Source organism: Hakea prostrata, chromosome 7, assembly GCF_041222555.1.
Source record: "Hakea prostrata isolate BN-2017 chromosome 7, UWA_Hpros_2, whole genome shotgun sequence".
NCBI lineage: Eukaryota > Viridiplantae > Streptophyta > Magnoliopsida > Proteales > Proteaceae > Hakea > Hakea prostrata.
In genome coordinates this window covers 59,610,804-59,632,666 of record NC_142606.1, presented here as the reverse complement: position 1 = coordinate 59,632,666, position 21,863 = coordinate 59,610,804, and the positions used below count along the sequence as shown (strand labels likewise).

Sequence of the window (21,863 nt, the reverse complement as noted above, 5' to 3'; positions counted from 1 at the left end):
GAAGGAAAATAGTTGCACTTGTCGCATGAAGAGGGTGTTGCTTGTTTTAGGTTTTAGTAGTACTTGCCTTGGGCATGCAAGCTGAATCTCTCTTTTGTATTTGTGATGACCACCTGTGAATGATTATAGTTGGATTAGTTGGATTAGTTGTCCAGCTTCCATGAGTACTCCATTCACATCTAGAGAATAAGGCAGGAGCTGTTGGTGAGTTGGTGGTTAAGGTTTTTTAGGTTCATTAATAAGTATAGAAAGTTGATGTTGTTGCTTCTTACCATATCCCTTCTGTTGCCCTAGGTTTTGGGTGATGTCATTGAGGTTGACAAAGTTGTAGTTTAGGCTGTATGTTGTATTGTTGTCATGTTCTTCATCAATTGTGGTGCAGTTATTCAGGTAAGCTCATACTCTTCATGCACGTTCTTGTACTTTGTATTGACAGCCTTGACCACGCCATTTGTAGAACTAGCCTGGATTGTTGTCCCCTATGAATGATGGTAAGTACCTATGTGAGTGGCTTAATCAGATGCAAAGAAATAGACATGCCAAATTATGAACATGGTGCGACTACAAATTATGAGTTGGAGCAAATATTCTTGAGCAAACGAACAGACAGCCGAAAAAGCATGTTAAATCTCATGATGCATTTCTGGTAGCCTCAATCACTAAAGCAGTCCATATTGGGAACTATGAACTGGGAACATAAAAATGAATAATAACAATAATTTAGTTCAGTAGTGTTCGATGTTTAGTCCATAGGGACAAAACTTATTATGTAGGGGGAGAATGAACTCCGACATACTAAGCTAGAGAAATAACCATCCTAGTTCTAGATGTCCGAATATCACCAATAGGCATTCCTACGGGGAGTAAGGTAATGTGGAACTCTAGTTCATCCCAGCATGTTATTGATGTTGATCTGAGTTTTAGGTTCATCCTAGCATCTGATTTTCCTTTAACATAAACATAGTCTGTAAGTAAACACATGGACTGTGGGTATTGTTTTAATTGCACTTTAGGTTCAGCCTACCATCTGATTCTTTTTAGGGATAATTATTATTGCCCCCCTGTACTTTGATTTTATTACTAATGTATCCCCTGTATTTTGCAAAATTACTAATCCAACCTTTAACTTTATCTATAATTACTAATGCCCCCTACTGTTAAGTTCCGTTAGTTTACTGATGATGTGGCATCTCCATATTTTTTAAAAATCCCAAAATACCCTTTTACTTATCTCTTTACTTATTTACCCTTTTGTCAAGTTACAGTAATACCCTTAATTAATTGTAGAGAAAAAAATAATCATAATCTGTTTTACTCTAAAAAAAAATCACCAAAATAAAGAAATAATAATTGAATAAAATTAAAATAGAAACCGAAGAGGAGGGAAGATATAATTCAACTCAAATTTGGAAACTGAATATCACCTACTTCGTTAATTCCTTCTCTGGCAAGATTTTGTGGTTTCGTCAATGGTGGGTTAGTAAAGCGGTTAAAAGTCTAAACTCCCATGGGGAGGTGTTACGTTTCGTTTCCAATATTAAAAAACCACCAGCCCCCCAAAAAAAAAAAAAAAATTGTGGTTTCCTTCCCTACGTATGCTAGAGGAGAAGGTGGGAAACCAAATCGAATTTGAATTTTGTCAATTTCTTTAATTCAAAATAAATAAGTTTAGTGAAGGTGGAAAACCAATATTTTTTTAATTCAAAATAAATGAAGTTAGGGTAAAATTGACATTTAATTTGGTTTTTATAAATGGGGGTAGTATCGTCTTTTGATTTCTTAATTTTAATGAAGGACAAAGTGGACATTACATATTCAAACTTAACGGCTACTTAACACCGTTATAAGGAAGGGGGCAACAGTAATTTTGTAAAGAACAGGGTTTTATTAGTAATAAAATCAAAGTACAGGGGGACAACAATAATTATCCCTTCTTTTTATGTTGATTATTATCCTTTGATCCAGTCATACTATCTAAGAAAAGATCAACGACTTTAGACACTCTTTTGTTCTTTCCTTATTGTCTATTGATTTTTGACATTTAAGAATTTTATAGTAATACTTGATCTGTTCTTTAGGTAAAAATGTCTGTGCAACCTCATTACTTGCACAGTTTTGTTTATTCAGAATTCAATGCACTAACTGCTCAGAAGGTTAAGAGTAAGTGTGATATTCTTCTTGATGCATCTTGTGCCTATAAAAGGGTAGCATTTTAATGGTACGCAACATTCATAACTTTTTTTGTTTTCTATAGTTTATTGAGGCTGCATGTTACTTTATGACTTTAGACAAATCAGAAAATCCAACTCCTTCGACCAAAAGTAAAGAAAAAGGAGTTGACATTTATGATCAAATCCCCCTATAATTGTAGTTCCTGAGTCCCAATCGAGAGTTGAAGTAGAAAATCAAAGCCATTCTACATGAAAATTTGGAGATAAAGCTCAATGGAGGGAAAATGAGGAAGAAGGGAGATAAAGCTGTAACTGCTGCCAGAGCCGAAAGTGGAGAGGGTGAAGCAGAGGAGAGCCGAGTGAAGGGAGAGAATAGATTGGGGGATGAAAGCACTGGAAGAATAATGAACATAGTATTAAAATCAAACACGTGTCAACCATTTAATGACCCATTTTTTTATCCTCAAACTTTGGTAAGGGCATTTTTGAAATTAAAGAAAAATAAACAGTGGATTAACCGTTAATGATTTCACTAACAGAATAGACACTATAGTTAATAAATGGAGTGTCTGTGTTTTTTCAAAAATAAAGTGAGTGTTATCGCTTTAAAGCTTTCATCTTAGAGTGCAATTGCAATTTGTTGTTATTTTTATTTTTTAAAAGAAAAAAAAAGAAAGAGAAATACACGTCATCGTCCATCATCAGTAGTAATGCATCAGTCCACCTCAGCACTTCCCGTCCGTTACATCTTCACCAAGAAAAACAAAAGGTTTAAAATAAACAGAGCAAAAGAAATGTCTACCAAGCTCTTGCTGGCTTTCTCCGTCTCCGTTCGTGTCTGAAAACAACGTCTCTCGGCTTAAAAGAAAATGCAGGAAAAAGAAAAAAAACCCCAACAAGGTACGTTCGATCTAACAGGAGCTTTACAGTTCTGATGCTCATCTCTCTTCTGCATCCTCAAAAATCATGGCTACGCCTTAAGAAACAAAGCAAACAAGAGTAAAAGAGAGGAGATAATGAGATGATTCAAGCGAAGGTCAAGGAAAAACAAGTCTTTCCGTCTTTTATCTCCTCAAAAATCTGAACCCTATCTTCTATTTCTTTCTTTGGTTTTTCATGTTCTTGCTTGTCTTGTGGGTTTTGGTCTTTTCATATCTCTCTGTTCCTGGATATCTGTTATACTTCTTTCGTCGAGCATGAAGCTGAGTAAGTTTTTTTTTCTTCTTCTTCTTTCCTTTCCGTTTCTTGTTTCTTTGCTCGCAGTGAAAGATGTATGCAGTGTTCGGAGAGAGCTCTGATTCTGAAGGCACTGTCCATGTGAAAAATCAAAATGGAGACTAAGATTAGTAGTTAGAGGTTGCTTTTGGAGCAAAAATGAGGAGTGTCAGCAGACGAAGAGGGAAAGCTAAAGCTATAGATGCATCAGTCGGAGGCCTGGTCTGGGTTAGGCGTCGAAATGGGTCATGGTGGCCTGGCCGAATAATGGGTCTAGATGAATTGCCAGAGAGTTGCTTGGTTTCGCCGAGATCGGGGACTCCCGTGAAGCTCCTGGGAAGAGAGGACGCTAGTGTGTGAGTGGTTTTAGTATTTTTAGATCGCATGCTTATTTGCTGATGTTTAAGCTTATGGAGATGGAGAAAAGATAAAGTTTTTTCATCCTATGCTGAGTTTTGTTATTGCATTTTCATTTTTAGTTCTGAATAAACAGTGTAGCTGCTAGTTTGGCCTCTCATTGTTGTCTTTCCCCTCTTCCCTCCCCGCTAGAACAATATGCTTACAGCCTGGTGTCCTTATGGCTCACACATCATATGTCAGCATTCCTCTTTATTCAATTTCTGTTGCTGGTTGTGGTTTACAGTAACGAACTGCGGGGGAATGTGAATTTTAGTTTTTATTCAATTGTTCCGGGAGTTTTGGGCCTTTTTCCTTAAGTGGTGATACGTTGATGAACATTACTGAGTTTATGGGAATCATTTATCACCCTCGTAAGAGTCCAATGGTGTTTTTATGCATATCTGGTGAATGGTGTTTTGTTCCCTGTGAAAGAACTGCCATGTATCTTTCACAGGCTACTGATCTTGTTAATTTTTCTTGGATCTTTTTGCCAAAAGAAATCTGTTATGTTTTTTAGCCATTTCTTCCCTTCATGATTGATTTGTTTGTTTCAGCATTGAGGAAATTGTATTCTAAATTATCAAGGCTTTCTTTACCATGGTAGTCTGGAGAGATTGCTCCATCTAAGGAACCATAGTCACTATAGATTCATTTTCCTGTTTGGTTCTGAAAATCGATTGGAAGATTCACATCCATGTGAAGATCAACTGTGTTTCATATGAAGGAGTTGGTTCTTATTCAAAATGTTTTACATGGTCCGGACGGCAGTTTATGTTACCAACATTTTTGAACACACTTACACAGTATTATTTTTTATTTTTCTGCTTTCGGTCCATATGTTTTAATTAACAAGCTTTTTCACTTGCTACATAATGTGGCACATAGTCCTATTGCTTTCTGCTGAACAATAATTGCACTCTTTAATAGTATTGAACCATCATACTAAAAGGCTTCCTAGTGCTAATTGCAAACAATATTCTGTTGTTCAGCTGTACTGATTGTTATCATGTTATGGTTGCTGTACCATAAATATGGTTTTACTTCAAAATTTGGGTTGGAGAATGTACAGGGGAAATAATTCTAGGGAGTGAATTTATAATTAATCTATAAATGGCTGATGGTTCCATAATGTATGTCATTACATATTTAAAAAGTTATGTTCTCTGGTTGCTATCTTGGGATTTGCTCAAGTTCTCTTTCCCCCAATATTTATGTTGTTATCTCATTTTACTATTTTTTGGGGTAGCATTTTATTGCCTCAAATCTATTTTTCTGTCAGTTGTTTTAATTATATTTTGTTGCACTCTATCATGTGGTCTAAATTTCAGATAAAAACTGGGATAGTTCAGTTGTTCGGTTGGGCTCTTAATTAGTATCTTCATTTGCACCCCCAACAAAAGAGAAAAGAGCAAACAAACTTACTGTCTTGATGACTTGGTTACACTGTGTAATTGATGTTTGAAAAACTGCATGAGTTAATGCACAAATCGTTAGATGCTTATTCATTGGAAAGATTGTTACATGCCCATTTGTCATTTTCTGTATCCTTTTGGAAGGAATTTATTGATTGGAAATTGAGGGGAGCTTCTAGCTTCTACAGGTTCTGTGCAGAAGCCCCTGCAATGGTATGGGTCTGGAAAGAGGAAATGAACTGTATGCCATGTTAAATATTTGATGCAGGACAGCCAGGATGTTAGATTTAGGACTGAACTTCAAGGAAGAGTTGGTGGGAAGAGTTTTAATACTGATTTGGGTTTTAAGAAGAGGCAGAGATTAGTAGGGAGAAAGAAACTGGTCAATATATTAATGGGTAAATGGTCCATCCATTTTGACAGATTCATGTTGAGAGAGGTTGGTGCTATGAAGAGTATCAGTAAACAACAGCACCAATAGGAGTGAGACAGAGAAGAAGAAGGTCCACTATGAAATTTTCTTGTTAAAAAGGATAAAGGAAGAAATAGGGAGATAAAGAGAGAGAAAGTTAATGTATGGAAGCCAAAGTATGACTTCTTGTCTCATGAAATACATAACATCTTGACTATTTGAATATATTTTCCGGAGATTATTGTGTCCATGCTTTATTTACATGAAGCACTTTGGGGATGCTTTCAGTTGACTTAAAGCTTTATATAGTAAAATTTTCTTCATAACTTCTAGTTTCACTCTTACTTCTTTTGGTGTTCAGGGATTGGTATAATCTTGAAAAGTCCAAGAGGGTGAAAGCATTTCACTGTGGGGAGTATGATGAATGCATTGAAAAAGCAAAGGCCTCTGCGGATAATCTTAGCAAGAAAGTTGTGAAATATGCTCGCCGGGAAGATGCTATTCTTCAAGCCCTTGAGCTTGAAAGTGCTCTCCAAGCGAACAAAGAACATAATTTTCATTCCCGGACGATTGGATCAGCTGGTATGGAACATGAGTACTGGGTTGGAGAATCACAAAAGAAGTTTGGTCTGCGCAAAGAAAAGGAGTCTGTGGTGGGGAAAGTGAATATTGCTGAAGGAAGTTCAACACAAGAGTTGTCTCAATCTGGTTTATCATTTGAAGATCCAAATTATTTAAGTAGCTCTAAGTTGCATACAGTGCAGAAAAAGAAAGATAAAACTCCCAATGATTCTGAGGATGATGGAACTGAAAGAAAGAAGCGTATGCGAGGTCTTGAGGACCTTGGAATGGGAGCTGTGTCAAAAAGAAATACCAATATTTCTCACAGTGAAGTGTCGCATGAGATGGTTCAACTAGATAGTGCTTCACTGAATGAGTCTAATTTTAATAATAGTTTCTCCAACGGAGGTCATGTCAATAGCAGCAGGAGTTACTGCTTAAACTTGAGAAAAAGGAAATCTCAGGTAGCCAATGTTTATGAAAACTTGAAAAGGAAAAATCGTTGTCGTCCACTAACAAAGGTTTTGGAGAGTACAACCATGGTAGTTGTTCCTGTTGTTCAAGGTGCCAGTCCCAGTGGATCATCTCTTCGAGGATTCACAGACAACGGTGGATTTGCACTAGAGACAACACCGTCAAGAAAGACGATTATTTCAGTTGTAGCCAATAATAATTCAGATAGTACCGTGGTTTCAGGTGAGAAGGAAACCTCATTAAATGGTTCTGATGGCACTTGTGGTGCTGGAGTTGATGGTCTTCCTTTTCATTCTGAAATAAGGGATAATGAATTCAGTGATTCAGAATTCCCAGATAATGACTTTTCTGATAACTTGTTTGATGTCCCATTTGTTGGAGAAGAAACACATACTGGAGGTATGCTTTTATTTGGTTCTTTCTTTTCATTTATTTTTATCATTTCATTACTTTATTGGTTTTGAGGATTCCATAAAATATACCTGAGGTTTGCTTAATTGCTTCATTTTAATTCTCTATGGGTATGAATTGATAATCAGCTGAACAATGTTAAATATTCTTGAGGAAGATTTTGTGAGGGTAGTGCCTTGTAAATCCTAGCCTCAATCTGAACATTGGAATGGGCTAGGCCGTACTACAACACAAGCAACTATGAGATTATGAGAGGTGCTCGCCAGAATCGAGCTGGAAAAACTACGACGTGTGTGTTAGCAAAATGGTGCTTATAGATCTCCACTCATGTCCTTGCTGGTTCGATCTTTGAGAGGGGTTTCCTCAATATATTGGCTGGGGAAGATTCAGCTACTGTTTTTAATGCAGTAAATCCCAGTGGGAGATTAGCTTGCTACAGGTTATGGGGACAACCTGATCTGAGAGACCAGATAACTCTATCTTAACAAAGCAGGTATGCATGAAATTCTGGTTGAAATAATCTATTTTTTCAAGGAGAAAGAGTCTACAATCTTATGTTGATCTAATTGTCAGATTTGAAGATAAGGAGTAGTTTCAAAAATAGCAAATTGTCAACATAGAAGTCCAGATTTAGCAACAAACAGAAAGTAGCAAGTATGAGCTTGGAAATAGTACATCAAACTTGAGACAATAACAAACAGAAAGCCTAATTAGTCTATGAAGAGAAGAATGCAAGATGATGCGCGGAACCATAAGAGATAGGAAACTTGCTTAGACTGGGTAACTGACAACTTCTCCTGACTCTACTTACAATTGAAAACACAAAGCAATCAGGTAATCCATGATAGGGAAATCATCCTATTGTGATACATATCTTAACACTCCCCCTCAAGCTAGAGTATACATGCCATCATCTGAGCTTGGAGGCTGCAACAATGTTAAATACATCTTAAGATCCCTATGGGCTTTTTATCTTTTGAAATTTAGGCAGTGTAACAGTAATCCCGCATCTTGATTGAGTGATTGTCATGTGCCACAAGGGACTCGAGTTCATTTTGATTTTTCTTAATGTACTAAAAATAGGAGGGTATTGGATCCCAATTGAGAACTAACTGTTGCAGTATAAAAGTAAATGTACATGTCTCTGAGAAATGCTAGGGCATACCTCTGTCCGCTGCATTCTAAGTTTACATGATCCAAATTACAAGCTCCCAAATATAACAATGAAAGCCTGTCGTGTCAGTGACCGGCGTGAAAGCTCTAATCTAATGGGGGTGCAAAGCCCTTGCGGAGCAGCAGTTAGCCATGCTCTGGCATTTGTGGCATGTTCGAGCTGTATGATATAGTTGGTAAGTAGAAGTGAGGAGGGCGGTGAGTGAAACAAGGTTTGGTAGACCGAAGTTCAGAGAGCGAGATCCAATATTGGAGCCAAAGACTGTCACCATTATTGGGCCAATCGGTGAATGGAGACTCAAACCGTGAACCAAGACTGAAGGCTTTGCCAGTCCCTAATTGTTCTTCTAGCGTGCTCAGCTTGACCTAATGTGATGAGGGAGTCATCATGATTGGAACCACTAACACGCAATTCTGTGGTCAGTACATGTGCAAGAGAAACCTTCCCAATCTTTGTCAGAGAATTAGTGCAGACGATCGTCGCATGTTGCTCCCAAACATATATCAAGATCTCATTATATTTCAATATTTGGGATTCTGAGATTAGATGGGATACGGGTTAGTATCTCAATAACATCTCAGTTTCTTGGTAAGATCCCAGTAATTGTATGCTTCCCGCTCAAACTTGGCTTTGATTCAGCCAAAAGATAAGTGCACTAACTTGGTTAGATTCTGGTCTTACTCTTTTGTTTTGGCTGACCGAGAAATAGAATTTTCACAGATTGGAACCAGCCACAAAATCCCGCTAAGACCAATTTGAAACAGCATTGGATGCCAGCTTCAACCAGCCAGCTGGCTGGTCCTACTAGAAGGTCCCCTTGCTCTACAATTTTGATCAGTCAACTTGGATTGCTGTAAGAAGACAAAACATGAAGAAATAAGGCCAAAATACTGTTCACGGTACTGTGAATGTGAACTGGTCTAGGCCTAAAAGGCTGCCAACCAAAGTTACTGGGGTTGCAACCAGAGAAGGAAAGATGGTTATTGAAGTGGGATGAGGAGAACTAGCACTCTTGCTGATTCTGTAAACGATGATAGACAAGTTGATAGAAATGTGTAGATGAAGAGGATAGATGGCAGCCTAAGGTTCCACTAGTTGCTTCACCATAGGAATCTTACCTGGGCACCCTTGATAAACTCACTAGTACTCTCGTAAGGGAAGAAAGCTTTGATAATCCTGAAAGAAGCCTGTCTTATTTATAGGCTAACCCACCAGACAACAAACTACTACAAAGTCTAGCAGTTACTCAGCTACTACCTATTTACCTAACCTTTGACGATGAATTTTCTCATTGAAAATGGTGCCTCTTTTGTGACAAACTCCGACCAACTAACTACACCTGTGCATAATATGTGCTTCATAATAACAAAACAAAAAAGTCCAACTTGAACCAAGTCTATAATTTAGACTAGAGTATAACTTTAGTAAGGGTATGGACAAACTCATTACTTGGATGAGTTGTGTTGCACAGCAGTTTAAAACACTGAAACCAGAGAAGAGATTGTGAGACGACAGAGAAGAAAGAATGGAGAAGAAGTAAGAAGGAGGAGCTGCAGAAGTTGCAGCCTCCCCTTCATACAGAGAATATGTTGGCATTCCATTAATCTTCAGTTCACAAGTTTCCTAAACTGATTACAAGCAGTCTAACTCATATCTCTTGTAATCTAGTAACAATCAGATCATACAAGATTATACCTGCACCCCTTCTATTTATCCTAAGTTAAATACATAAAAATCTGGTCCAAGTAAGACCAAACCTGACCTGCGACACCTAGACTTGACTCTTTATTTAACTTCTACTTAATCAATTAACATTGCCCGTCAAGTTGGAGCATACAAGTCATCCATGCCCATCTTGGAGCATACGAGTCCCAAAGTCTTCACTTTAGTGTTGCCAAACTTTTTAGGAGGATCCATAGAGGTGTCAATTGATTTGGCAGCAAGAAATCATGTATCAGTTAGTAAGTCAATCACATACTTTCTTTGGTGAAAGATTAACCCCAAAAGTATGGAAGTGGACCTAGGTCCTTCATTTGGAAGTGGCAATGAAGGTAAGTCTTTGCATCTGCTATGCTGGGAGCATCATTTCCAGAGGTGATGATATCATCAACATACACCTCAAGAATTGAGCTGAATCTTTTAAACCAAGCTTCAGGAGATTGTTTCAGTCCATAAATGGCCTGATGAAGGCTGCTAACTTTGCCTGACATCTCCCCTTGAGACAATTTCAAGAAGGTCACTCCATGTACACCTTCACCACACCACAAGATCCCCATAGGGGAAGGCGTTTTTAACATCCAAGTGGTAATGGGGCCAATCAAGGTTGGCAGTTAACGATATGAGGACTCTGAATACATACCATAACCATATTGCCTGGCGGAAACTCCACATAACGCCTATGACAGTTGTCTGTAGCTTGGTAGCCTTCAGTGTTGAGTGTTATGCGTTGTCGAACAGCTGCATGCACCTCTGTAATGTGCATTAAGAACTCATCAGCCTCAATGCTAAGTCATGCTTAGGTGGCAATGGGACAATATTAATGGGTTGCTGTCCAAGAACAAGTCCAGAAGGTGTCTTCCTGGTGGTGCGACTGATGGAGCTATTATAAGCAAATTCAGCTATGTCCAACATCAATGGCCATGTTTTCTCCTGATCACTTGATGTAGATCTTGGTCAGCAATAATGGTCCATCAGAGCAGCTTCAGGTGGACCAGAATAGGATCCAGTCAAACCAGTCCAGCAGGCCTTCTAGAAGGGCCAGCAAAGGCCAAAACACTATTCACATTGACTGTGTCACAGGCTCACAGCCTTTTTTTTTTTTTGGGGCCTTGGTGAGAATATTACAACTTAAGAGAAGATTCCATGGGGCTCACGACCAACTCATGGGAGATTTCTGGAAGCATCAAGTTTGTTTATGCAGGGGAGTTAAGATATATCTGTTTCTGTTTTTATTGGGTCCTGGTTGCTATTAATTTGTTTCTATTTTTAGTTCAGAGAATCAGCTATATTCTCTGCAAATTTACTTTCTATTCTTAGATTAGTACCTTCTATTTTTCTATATAACTTGCATAGCAAGTAGCACGCCTCCATAAATATTTATGCTGTTATGCTGTACTCAAGCTCCACCTCCAAGGATTTTGTACTGATTAATGAAGCTTTGCTTTGAGTATATAGTTCTCTTGTCCAATTTGAGTGATAAGAATGGATTGGGCCTCGCTGTGAGGGCTAAACACCTTGGGTCTAGGAAACCTTGCTGTGACTGCTAAATCATAGGCCTGAAGGAGGAGCCTTGCTGAAAAGGTTAAATAAACCTATCAGTGCCTCCTTAACTCCTTTCTCTTGTCTTAGATTTGTTGAATGTATTCCTGACTGCTACGGATGTTGAGAGACTCCTAAGTCACTGTTTTAATCCTGCTGCTGCCCTACTCAAACCAGTTGTGTGACTGAGAAATTAGTTGATTAAATTCTCTTTTACCCTTTCCATCTCACAAACCCTGCATTAGTTGATTATTAAGGGACTTCCCTAGCTTTACCATCACCTTCTTCTAAGCCATTCTTCCTATTCATCTCCTATCTCCTCATGTGCTGCCTTGTTGTCTCTCTGTAAATCCCCTTTAACCTCTTTTCAATTACTTCCAATAGAATCTTTGCATCTCTGGAGATCTCCCATTGAGATGGTTGCCATTTGCTTAAGAGATCATCTTGATCTATATAATGAGCAAATTTTTATTTATTTTGGTTCAGCAAATATTCATCACATCACACTTTCAGTAATGAAGGACTTCAGGAGATTCATTGTTCTTGGGGATATAATCCTTTAGGCCCTTGTCAATTATTAGACCCAAAAAGGGCTAAAAGTCTGATCTTATAATTATTAGGGTAATTACATTAAAGATTGGGGATCAAAGGCTCTTATATTGGAAGTTGGAACAATGTTGAAATTTATAGTTGATTGATTTATTCAATTCTGAATCCACGGCACCTTAATAGAGTTGCTAAATTGGTATGGCAGTGGTTGAGTTCTACTAATGTCCTACTTACATGCAGATGAGGGGCTCTGTACATTCTGCCTGCAGTGCTTTCCCTCTTTTGTTCCCCTCTCTATTTTCAAAAATGAAACACATTATCTCTCTCTCTCTTTCTCTCTCTCACCCCTTTTCCCATTTTGTTTCCTATTCTCACTCTCTAGCTCCATCTTTTTGTTTTCTTTCCTAAATTCTCTAACTCTCTTTCCCTTTCTTTGTTGCACAAGTCCATCTCTTTTCTTCTTTTTATTGGTCTCACTTTGTCCTTTTTCTGTCTTTCTATATGTTTTTTGGGGTTACAGTTTCCCTCTCCTCTTCCCTATGGATCTCTATTACTCTCTCTCTACCTCCTCCTTCCTACCTTCTTCATTTTCCTTTCTGAAATCTTTCCCAAAATAACCCGGTAAAGAAATACACCTACCTCTTGAAGCGAATGAATCCACCTTCAAGCTTTGGGCCCTCAAGCTTGGAGCTCTATCTTCCCAAAATCCGGCTTTAATCACCCATTTTCTCCTCCCCATGATTTTCTATCTCCTCTCTTGTACTCAAAAATCAATAAGGCAGAAAGAACAACATCCTACTTTTGGATTAAGAAAAGCTCACTTGTGTCTTCATTTTCTTTTGTTCCTCTTCCCATGAAATCCCCATCTTATCCCTTTTAGTGGTGCTTTGCCTTGCATTGCAAGTACAACCAATATGCACTTATTCAACTACAATGACTATTGTACACTTATCTTGTACAACTTCCATTTGCCCCTCCATTGCGTAAAATTTTACTTCACCTTTACCTTCCAAGCAGCAGCAGCTCAATTGCCACATAAGCATCAACTTCAGCTCCTTTCCTCCATGTGATATCCATGGACATGCACCCTATGATGATGCACATCCTGAAAGTTGACCTGGGGGGGGGGGGATGGGTACTGACTAGCGAAGTTTGCCTTGTCCTCGCAATTAATTAATAATAAAAATGTTAAAGCAGGGAAACAAAGTAAGGAGACAAGGCACAAGGATTTGTAGGTTCAATTCAATTGAATCAACGTCCACTCCCTTCTAGACCTTAAAGGATTCTCTACCGATCTATTCCTTTCAGTATAGTGGGTGGTGACAACTCTACAAAATCGTGATCAAGGCAAGAGCTCCCAATTACAAATGAAAATTTAAAAGAACAAAAATGACAAATACCGCTAAGGTCTTATAGATGAAGAATGTATGTTCTTAAATGGTGTCCATGCTCCAATAAATTTACCTTGAGGTCGACACCTCACCCTTGTTGATAAAAAGGATGGACCTCCGAAGCTTAGAAAGACTAGATGAATAGAGTTGAAGTACAATTATGAGGGCAATAATAGCTTTGGTAAGAGTCATTAAGACCTCTATTTATAGCCTAGTCAATTGGGTTTGAGTTGCATCCCAACGGATAGAAAATGGTCATATTTTTTTACTCATGGTTGACCAGTGTACTCCCACAGTCCACCGGCTCAATATAGCCATTCAAAACTAGCATTTCTAAGCCAGCTGTCATGACCGATTCATAGTTGACCCATGTTGGTGTTCAACCAGAAGGCTTCCATAGTTCATACCTTAAGTTCTTTGGGATGCTGACGGTCGAGGAGGCCAATTTGGCCCATGATCGACTGGCACACAATTCATGGGTTTTTTTGGGGGCTTTCTGTGAATATTTTTCAAATTCCTTTTATACCCCCAAGGAGTGTGCTAATAAACCTTTTTGCCCATGTGATTAGCTTTATAAAAACACAATCTGAAAAATTACATGCTTTCAAATGTGCCACTCTCCCATTCTATGTGCATTGTCTTCAAACTTGTCACTTCTTCATCCTTGAGTCTTTGGAGTGTGCTTGCATGTGGGTAGGTCCAGTCCAAGGTCCTCCATGTATTGAGTCCCTTAATCTTGGTCTCTATGTGCCACTTGGACTGCTTCAATGCGATGTATACTTTATACTTGAACTTGAGTTTATCCTCTTGTATTCTTTTTGGGTTAACTTAATCACAAGACTAGATTGTTAGATCTTTGTTGTATGTGTTTGTAATCATCGAAACCTTATGAGAATGGTTGAATTATTTCCCTAACACATCCCTATACATCTGATGCATTTTTCTTTCATTCTTGCCCTTTTCCTTCATGAAACATGTCATTCTCAGAGTGACCGGCCCAAACATGGTTATCTGATAGAGATGAATCAGGTCCAGCTTGAGTCTTGGGTTTATTAGGATTTTAATAATTGATGTTATATTGAGGGATTATGCCTTTGTTTATTTTATTCTATTTATTTTAGAAGCCAGATGTGTAGGACATTTAGTTTGTTTCTTTTTATTTGAACTAATGTCCTAGTAAGAGAGTTTTAGTTCCAGAGTTTAAATTTTTTTTTTGTATATGATATAATCTCCCATTGCTAGGGACAGAGTGAATAGAATGAGTTGAGTTTATGGTCTGAGATTAAACGTAACTGTTCTGAAAGTAACATGGAGCAACTGTTAAAACTAGAAAATAAATGTTACTCTTAAGGCAATATGAACTATAACATCCTGTCATTAATCTCAAACGGATCTTTGAGCCATTTTCTGAAGGCTTGAGTAGAAATTCTTTTAGACAATGCAAATGCAGAAGTATTTGTTACACATCTGATGGAGATATTGAAATGGTTAGATAGCTTAAAGTCAGATATTTGGGACATGAGTATGCATGTTAGAATCCACGACTTCGTTTTTTATTGTGAAGTAGTAGTCCTAATCATTGCGGAGATATTCCTGTGATAACTTTCTTGTTATGTTTGTAGGTTTGTATCCTAATCTGTTGATATTCTAGACCCTTCATGAGACCTTCCCTTGCCAGTACTTGATTCTGATTTCTTGTCCTTCTAAAGGTCATTTGTTTGCCTTCAACTGAAGTGCACTGATATCCATCTTTACATCCTATGGTTAATTGTTTCCTCCATATGCAAATCTACAAGACCTTCACTGAATGAGTCTGTTTTGGGGCCAGGAAGTACAAAATTCTTTGTTTAGTTTGGGTTCGTGTGTAGTGTGGACCTGTCAGCCAAATATGGGATATAATATTCCATAACATGGTTTCACTAGTGTACAAGGCATCCTTGGCCAGCCAGCCAATTCAGTGATATAATATTGTTTTACACTTCCAATATCATAGAAAGGCCATCAGAGTGAAGTTTCTTAGGAGCTTCCTCCTCTCACCTGAAGATGTAGTGCTATAACCACAAGAAGCCCACAGTAAACATCCAAAACATGCCAGAGAGCCTCTGAAACCGCCCAGTGGCTGTGATAAGAACCTGTAAATTGAATATGAAAATTATAATATTTAATTACTGGTAAAGCAAACAAAGATAAACTGGTTATAATGGTGCAGTCACCCCCATAGAAAATGTTGTAGAACTACTCACATAAACATTCCATAACCTTTCCCCAAGATGAGGGAAGATTAGAGGCTCGGTGTTCACATGCTTGCCGCACAGCCATGCCAATTCAGTGTCAAGGACTCAAGGGTTCTTTTGACACTGTCCTTAATCTATGTCAGTATGCTGACCATTAACGTTGTACTCGTGGAAAAGCTCTCTGTTGAAACATCTGCAGCACTTGAGGAGCTCTATTAGTAATCCAGAACAAGGTGTGATCACATATCTGGCCCTCTAGAAGGGATTCTTCTAGAAATTCAATTATGGTCAAAATAGCACCGAACCCACCAGCCCCAAAAGAGAGAAACTTAGCAAAAATAGCAATAGGAGACGGAGACTGTTCCACATAGTCTTCTGCATACGCTAAGCCGTTGTTGACTCGGTGTCTAAACAGATGGTCAATCGTGAAGAAAAGAGTTATAGTCCTTAATTTCCTCAGAGGCCTTACTGCTTCAACCATGGAGTAAACTCATTCCAATCACATTCCCCTACTCCAAACTCCATTACAATCTTCATGATTGCATCCCTCTGGTTTTGATTGAATCCAAGAACTCTAAGTGATTTCCCTTCACCTTCAAAGCATGTAATCTGTCCTGTGTTCAGCCATGTCAGATATATCTCAGGATGTAAGAGAGCTTCTAAATGATCTCTATTTTCCAAGCCTCCCGCGTGAAAGGAGTGAGAAGGTGGTTCTGTCGAAGGTACTAGGCCACTTCCATTGCTGCCATCGTCCATTGGGGGTCTTCCGCTACTAACATCGGTTTCTGGGGGCTCGACGGCGATCAATTGCTGGTCTTCAAGCTCCCGGTTTCCGCCTCCATCGGTTGTGTTCCTTGGTGCGCAAGATCAGTTGAGAAGATGGAAGTTAGGGGGTGAGGGTATGGTGGTTTTCCCTAAGTGTTCCTGTTAAATCTGTTACTAATGGCCCACAAACTCTCTGAGTTGGCAGCGTTTTCCCTGCTAGGCTGGGCCGATTAGTTCTCTTCGGAGCCTGTTTCTTGCTTATACTTTTGGCAGGGGTTTGATGCAGCACCCTTACAGCCGGCACTTGAGTTGGGCCCCTTAAAGCTCACTCTATTAGTTTATTTTGATGGCCTATATGCCTCATCCAGCCCACATTCAGGGCTGCATTCAAGCAAACCATTGGTCCAACCAGGTCCTCTCCCTGGACCGTCTCTTCCCAAATGAGACTCAAGATGAAAACCCTAGTTTTCTCCCCAATTGCTGCTAATTGTGATACATGCTTCTCTTCTTGGTTGAGGGTAACATGTCGCTGGAAATCATGCCATTTTTGTCTCCATGGTGCCAATGAGTTCTCCCTTGTCATTGCCATCAGCCATGGTGGTTTCGTTGGAGGTTGCGCTGCCCAGCCGACCTCTACTTTGAACCAATGATGCTTCCCTTTAATGGAGATCTGAGGTAAGTACGCCTAATAACCACCTCGCTCTGGGCGTATTGGATGCAATATCCATAGTCATGCTGATCCAGCTCAATAAAATTGGGTGATGTTGTTTTCTTCGTGAAGGTTGACACCATTGTAGAAGGTGCTTTCCATTTCCTCTCTTCCAAGACAACTTGGCCTTCATATTCATCAGCCCCAACCCCTCTTTCTTCTCCGCAGGGAATACCTCTTTGAGCATGAACAATCTCACTGTTGATTCCAGCATGCTCACTATACCCCATGGTTTGTCCCCGCTCTCTGAAGCACCTGCAGTTCTAGGCCCAGTTTCTTCACTGAACTCTAGTTTCAGAGCTTTCTTGATGCTTGTCCAATCAAAATCCACCTACTTCTTTAGATAAAACCATGCTAACGCCTCTCCTTCCAAATGTTGGAGCGCCACCACCAACCTATGATCATTGTTGACCTAGTGTTTCCAATAGAATAGCAAAATTTCAAGAAGCCATTTTGCACATCCCCTTTGCCGGAAAACATGAATGATTCTGTCCCATCTTCCCTCCCTTGGATCAAAACACGTTCTGGTACCATTTTATAAGAACCTGCAAATCAAATATGAAAATTAATAACATTTAATTACTGAAATAAAGCAAACAAAGATAAACTGGCTATGATGGTGCCAGTCACTGCCACAGCAAACGCTGTCCCTCAGCCATAGGCTGCCCAAAACCACTCACATAAACATTCCATAACGATTCCCCACACCTTCCCTCATATTTATAACCCACCACTGACCCTCTCTCTTCCCTCCGTGTGGCATGATCTCGTGATCACAAAGCCTTAACACTGCTTTCACAAGATTAACATATTCAATGAATAGTATTTCTACAAATCCTTCAGTAGACCTATGCATTTTGCACATGAGGAACGTGAGAGACTACACTGCTCTTTTTGCCTGCAATGTATGACACCTTTTCTTGACATATTTCTTATTTAAGAATTTTATATTTAGTTGAAGCAGGGGATTTCTAAGTTGTCCTTATTGGGTGAGGGGTCTTAGGAGTAGGTCTAGGGATGGCTGTGAGTAGATGGGTGTGTGTATGTGACTTTGTTCAAATAGATGTTTTTAACGTGTTTGAGAAATTTAAAGAAGTTGAACATCATGATTTCCATAATGTCTGTATATGTGATATCTTTCACTTTGGAGTTTCATCTTTGATGCTTTGTTTTGGTAAACATCTTGGTTACAGTTCATGTACCATTTTCTTCTCTTTAGTTGATAGGTAGGACAATAATATGCCATTTCTATCCCACCAGGGTTTTCTCCTTTGTTAGCTTCATTTTCATCCAGAAAGCTTCAGTCTGGCGCTGTTGCTGGGGAATCTAAGCCTTACTCTCAAGTTCAGACCGTGTCCTTAAGAACTGAAGGTCTCGAAGAATCTGGTTCCACTAGCATGTCTATTCATGTTAATAATGCTAGCCAGAAAATAGAAAAAGGTTCCTCAAAGTGGCAGCTGAAAGGGAAGAGAAATACAAGAAACCTGAGTAAAACTGGGGAAAACCATGTGGACTCGAGGAGATCAAGGGACAAGGATCATCAGTCAGAAGGCCTTGGGGGTATATGGGAGTTGGACGAGTTTCCAAGCTGTGGTCGAAAAGTTGAGGTTGAGGCCTTTGGCCAGTCAAGGCAGTGGGATGAGTTCCATAATTGGAGCAGTGACCTTACTCGGATGGAACTTCCAATGGGACATCCCTGTTACAATTCAAGAAAATATGGGAAGATGAAATGCCGAAGTAAAGATGTCACAATGACTGCAGATGTTAAAAGGAGCCAATCTTTTTCTCATGAGAAATCTCCAGTAGGTGAACCAACGACACATATGAGAAGTAAAGAATCATTCTTGGCCAGGGGCACACCTATTTCTCCTCTGACAACTCAAAGGTTACTTCCCCAATTCCAATCTCATTTAGCACTATACTCCAAATATCATATTCCGGATGGACACATTATAAAATTTTCTGGTGGTTGTCCCTTATATGATGTAAAGCTGGAAGTACGGGCTAGTTACCGGGGTCAGCATGTACCTTTGGTTTCACTTATGAGCAAATTGAATGGTAAAGCTATTATAGGCCATCCTATTACAGTTGAGGTGGTGAATGATGGTTACTACGATCTCCTAATGAGTAATTATGACTGTTGCCCAGCCAGCAGCATTTGTGATCTATATGATTTTCCAGAAGAAAATATGTCAGATCAATCAACAGATGTTCTTAATAAATCATTGCTTCTGGAAGGTGATGAAAGTACTGATGGTGTTTTGCAAGCTCTAACCAGTAGTGCAGTGCCGACCCATGTGGAATATTACCAAAACCCTATGAAGCATTTGAATGACCAACCCACTTTATCGCCTAAAAAGTCTCCCAAGATTAGGAAACCTGGTATTCTGTCTAGGAAGACTCGCAGATTATCTTCATTTACTCATGGTCCAGGTGAGGACAAGAAGAAACCAGTTGTTGAGAAGCTAAAGGGACCTAATAGTGCTTGTATTCCCCTGAAGATCGTGTTTAGTAGGATGAATGAAGCTGTTAACTGTTCGTTACGTTCTGCACATCATGGCCTCTCCTGTAGCAACCCATGATTCAATGACATTATCTAAGGGTCTGGTGTGGTGGGACTTGTGCCTTTTTGATTTGAAGAGGAATGAATGGAACTTGGTTTTAGCATTCTATTCACATTTTGTCAATGGGTTCTCAGTGTTTAGCAATGTACATGCTGACTGATCGCAGAACAATATATTAAGCCTGCTCTCTTCTTGAATTGACATTTAGTTGTTGTAGAACTGAACTGGTAGGAGACATGTCCTTTGTACCCTAGTTGAATATTGTCTCAGATCATTGTGGTATAGCAAGACAAGCATGGGCTGTAGTGTCTTTGTATATGATGTAATATTATCTCCTAGTGTATTTGGTTTTTGGAGTTAGTTTAGTTGATGCAAACAAGAAGCCAGTTTCTGTTCTGAGGCCCCTGAAACATCAAATATGAAGTAGGGATCCTGATTCAGCGAAGGAATCAATTAAATTCTGTTCCTTTATGCGTCCCGTGTTTCTGAAACGTGTCTTGCAGGTACAGCTTTTCCTATGTTACAAAATGCATTTTTGATTTCATTTTACTCGGTTACAATTTTGATTCTTGATACTAACATTGTTATGGTTTGTTGATGAGGTTTCTTATTCTTCACCCATGTTTAGGAACTGGGATTTGCCTGCATCCATGTCATCACAGTTCAGTTTGAATGAGTTAAGCCCCCTTTTTTTCCAGTAATTTGTCTAGAGAATGTTTCTGGCTTGTGTTTTGTGGGAATGAAAAGGGGAAAATATCTTTTGGAAATTTGATCTGTTTTTGTACTTTTGCATAACAAACCAGGAAAAGGAACTACTTAAGAATGTTTTTTCGGTGTTTCTTCTCTCCTTGAACAGGGCTTAAAGGAAAAACCTTCAAATGTTGAAAATATTTCTAGCTTAACCTAGCGCATTGATGATGACTCTCAATCCTGAAGGCATGACCACAAATTCAGAAGTTAGGAATCCATCCAGCTGAATAGTTTGAATTGAAAGCTAGTTTGGTGAGCCTAGACCTTCTCCATTGACATTTAAGGACTTCGCTTGGGTGCTGCGTGCAGCCTAAGGTCAAGATGGTCAAGATGGTCAAGATCGTGATTTGTGGTTGAGACGAAATGTCAACTACTCGTTTCATGGTTAAACTTTACAGAAAAAAAGTTCATTTACGCGAAACAAGTGGTTGAGATTTTGTCTTGATCACAAGTTTCGATCTGGACCATAGACTGCACAGTATTACGGCAGCACTAAAGCAATTTTAGATATTTTAACCATCAAAGAGAAAGTAGGTCTCTGACCATCAATTGGGGTGTGGTGACTCTTAAGCCAATTAACCAAGTTTAGCCGGTCCAGAAAGAAATTGGATTAGACCGGGTGGTCTGATTTTCCAATTTATTTCCTTAAAAGTTGAAAATCCCTAGCTGTTAAGCACCAATCATGGTCCATGGTAGTCCTACCTCACTTAGCAAAAACATGTTTAAATGCATTGTGATTATAAACATGTTTCCCTTCACCTGACCTTAGGTTCATGGCACGATTCAATGTAGGGTTGGTAGAGTGGTAGGATTCATACTTTCCAGTGGAGAGGTCATGGGTTCGACTTTTGCGGACGATAAAGTTCCCTCTGAGAATGTAATCGAGGTGTGGCCCGGATGAATCTTAGATTAAAAAAAAAAAAAAAAATTCGGTCCAAGATCAAGTGGTTTGAAATCATTTTGCATTTACACTGATGATCTTATTATCAATGGAATGAAAAGAATCCATGAATCATTCATTAGTAGTTGAAAGAAATCAAATTATATAAATAAATGATTAAGGTTCTCACATTAATTTCAATGTTATATAGTCTTATTACATTTAAAGTGCCACTATATGATGCCAAATGAAGAAGTCGATAATGACCAAGACTGAAGACTTTAGCAACAAGATTACCATACTCTCTAATGCATATAAGCACAGTCGTCATATGCACAACAAGGATCGTGTGCTTCTTTTGCCTCTTGCCAGCCAAGACTGCCAAGTGTTCAATGCAAATTCAATACAAATCTCTAAATAAAATCACCACAACAAATAATCATGTAGTGAAGATAAAACAAAGCCACATAGTCTTTGTTTTTGGTAAGAGAAAAGAGGGGATGCAGTAGTGGTGACCTCGCGCCCTCGCTACAC

The 21,863-nt window shown here is 39.0% G+C and overlaps 1 protein-coding gene across 3 annotated transcripts; it reads left to right on the top strand.

The window, feature by feature from the left end:
* Window positions 1-2,962: 2,962 nt before the first annotated feature.
* Window positions 2,963-20,383, top strand: LOC149011529 (uncharacterized protein At1g51745-like). 3 transcript variants are annotated; one of them, XR_016174281.1, is made up of 5 exons: window positions 2,963-3,071; window positions 3,435-3,742; window positions 5,971-7,043; window positions 18,396-20,202; window positions 20,328-20,383. XR_016174281.1 is itself a non-coding variant. In XM_089160400.1 (4 exons), the coding sequence occupies exons 2-4, from the start codon at window positions 3,546-3,548 to the stop codon at window positions 19,715-19,717; spliced, it is 2,592 nt and encodes an 863-aa protein (XP_089016526.1). In that variant the 5' UTR covers window positions 2,963-3,071; window positions 3,435-3,545; the 3' UTR covers window positions 19,718-20,318. The 3 variants fall into 3 exon arrangements, 2 of the variants coding, with proteins under 2 accessions (XP_089016526.1, XP_089016527.1); XM_089160400.1 differs by lacking the exon at window positions 20,328-20,383 and having other exon boundaries at window positions 18,396-20,318; XM_089160401.1 differs by lacking the exon at window positions 20,328-20,383 and having other exon boundaries at window positions 2,963-3,207; window positions 18,396-20,318.
* The last annotated feature ends 1,480 nt before the right edge of the window (window positions 20,384-21,863 follow it).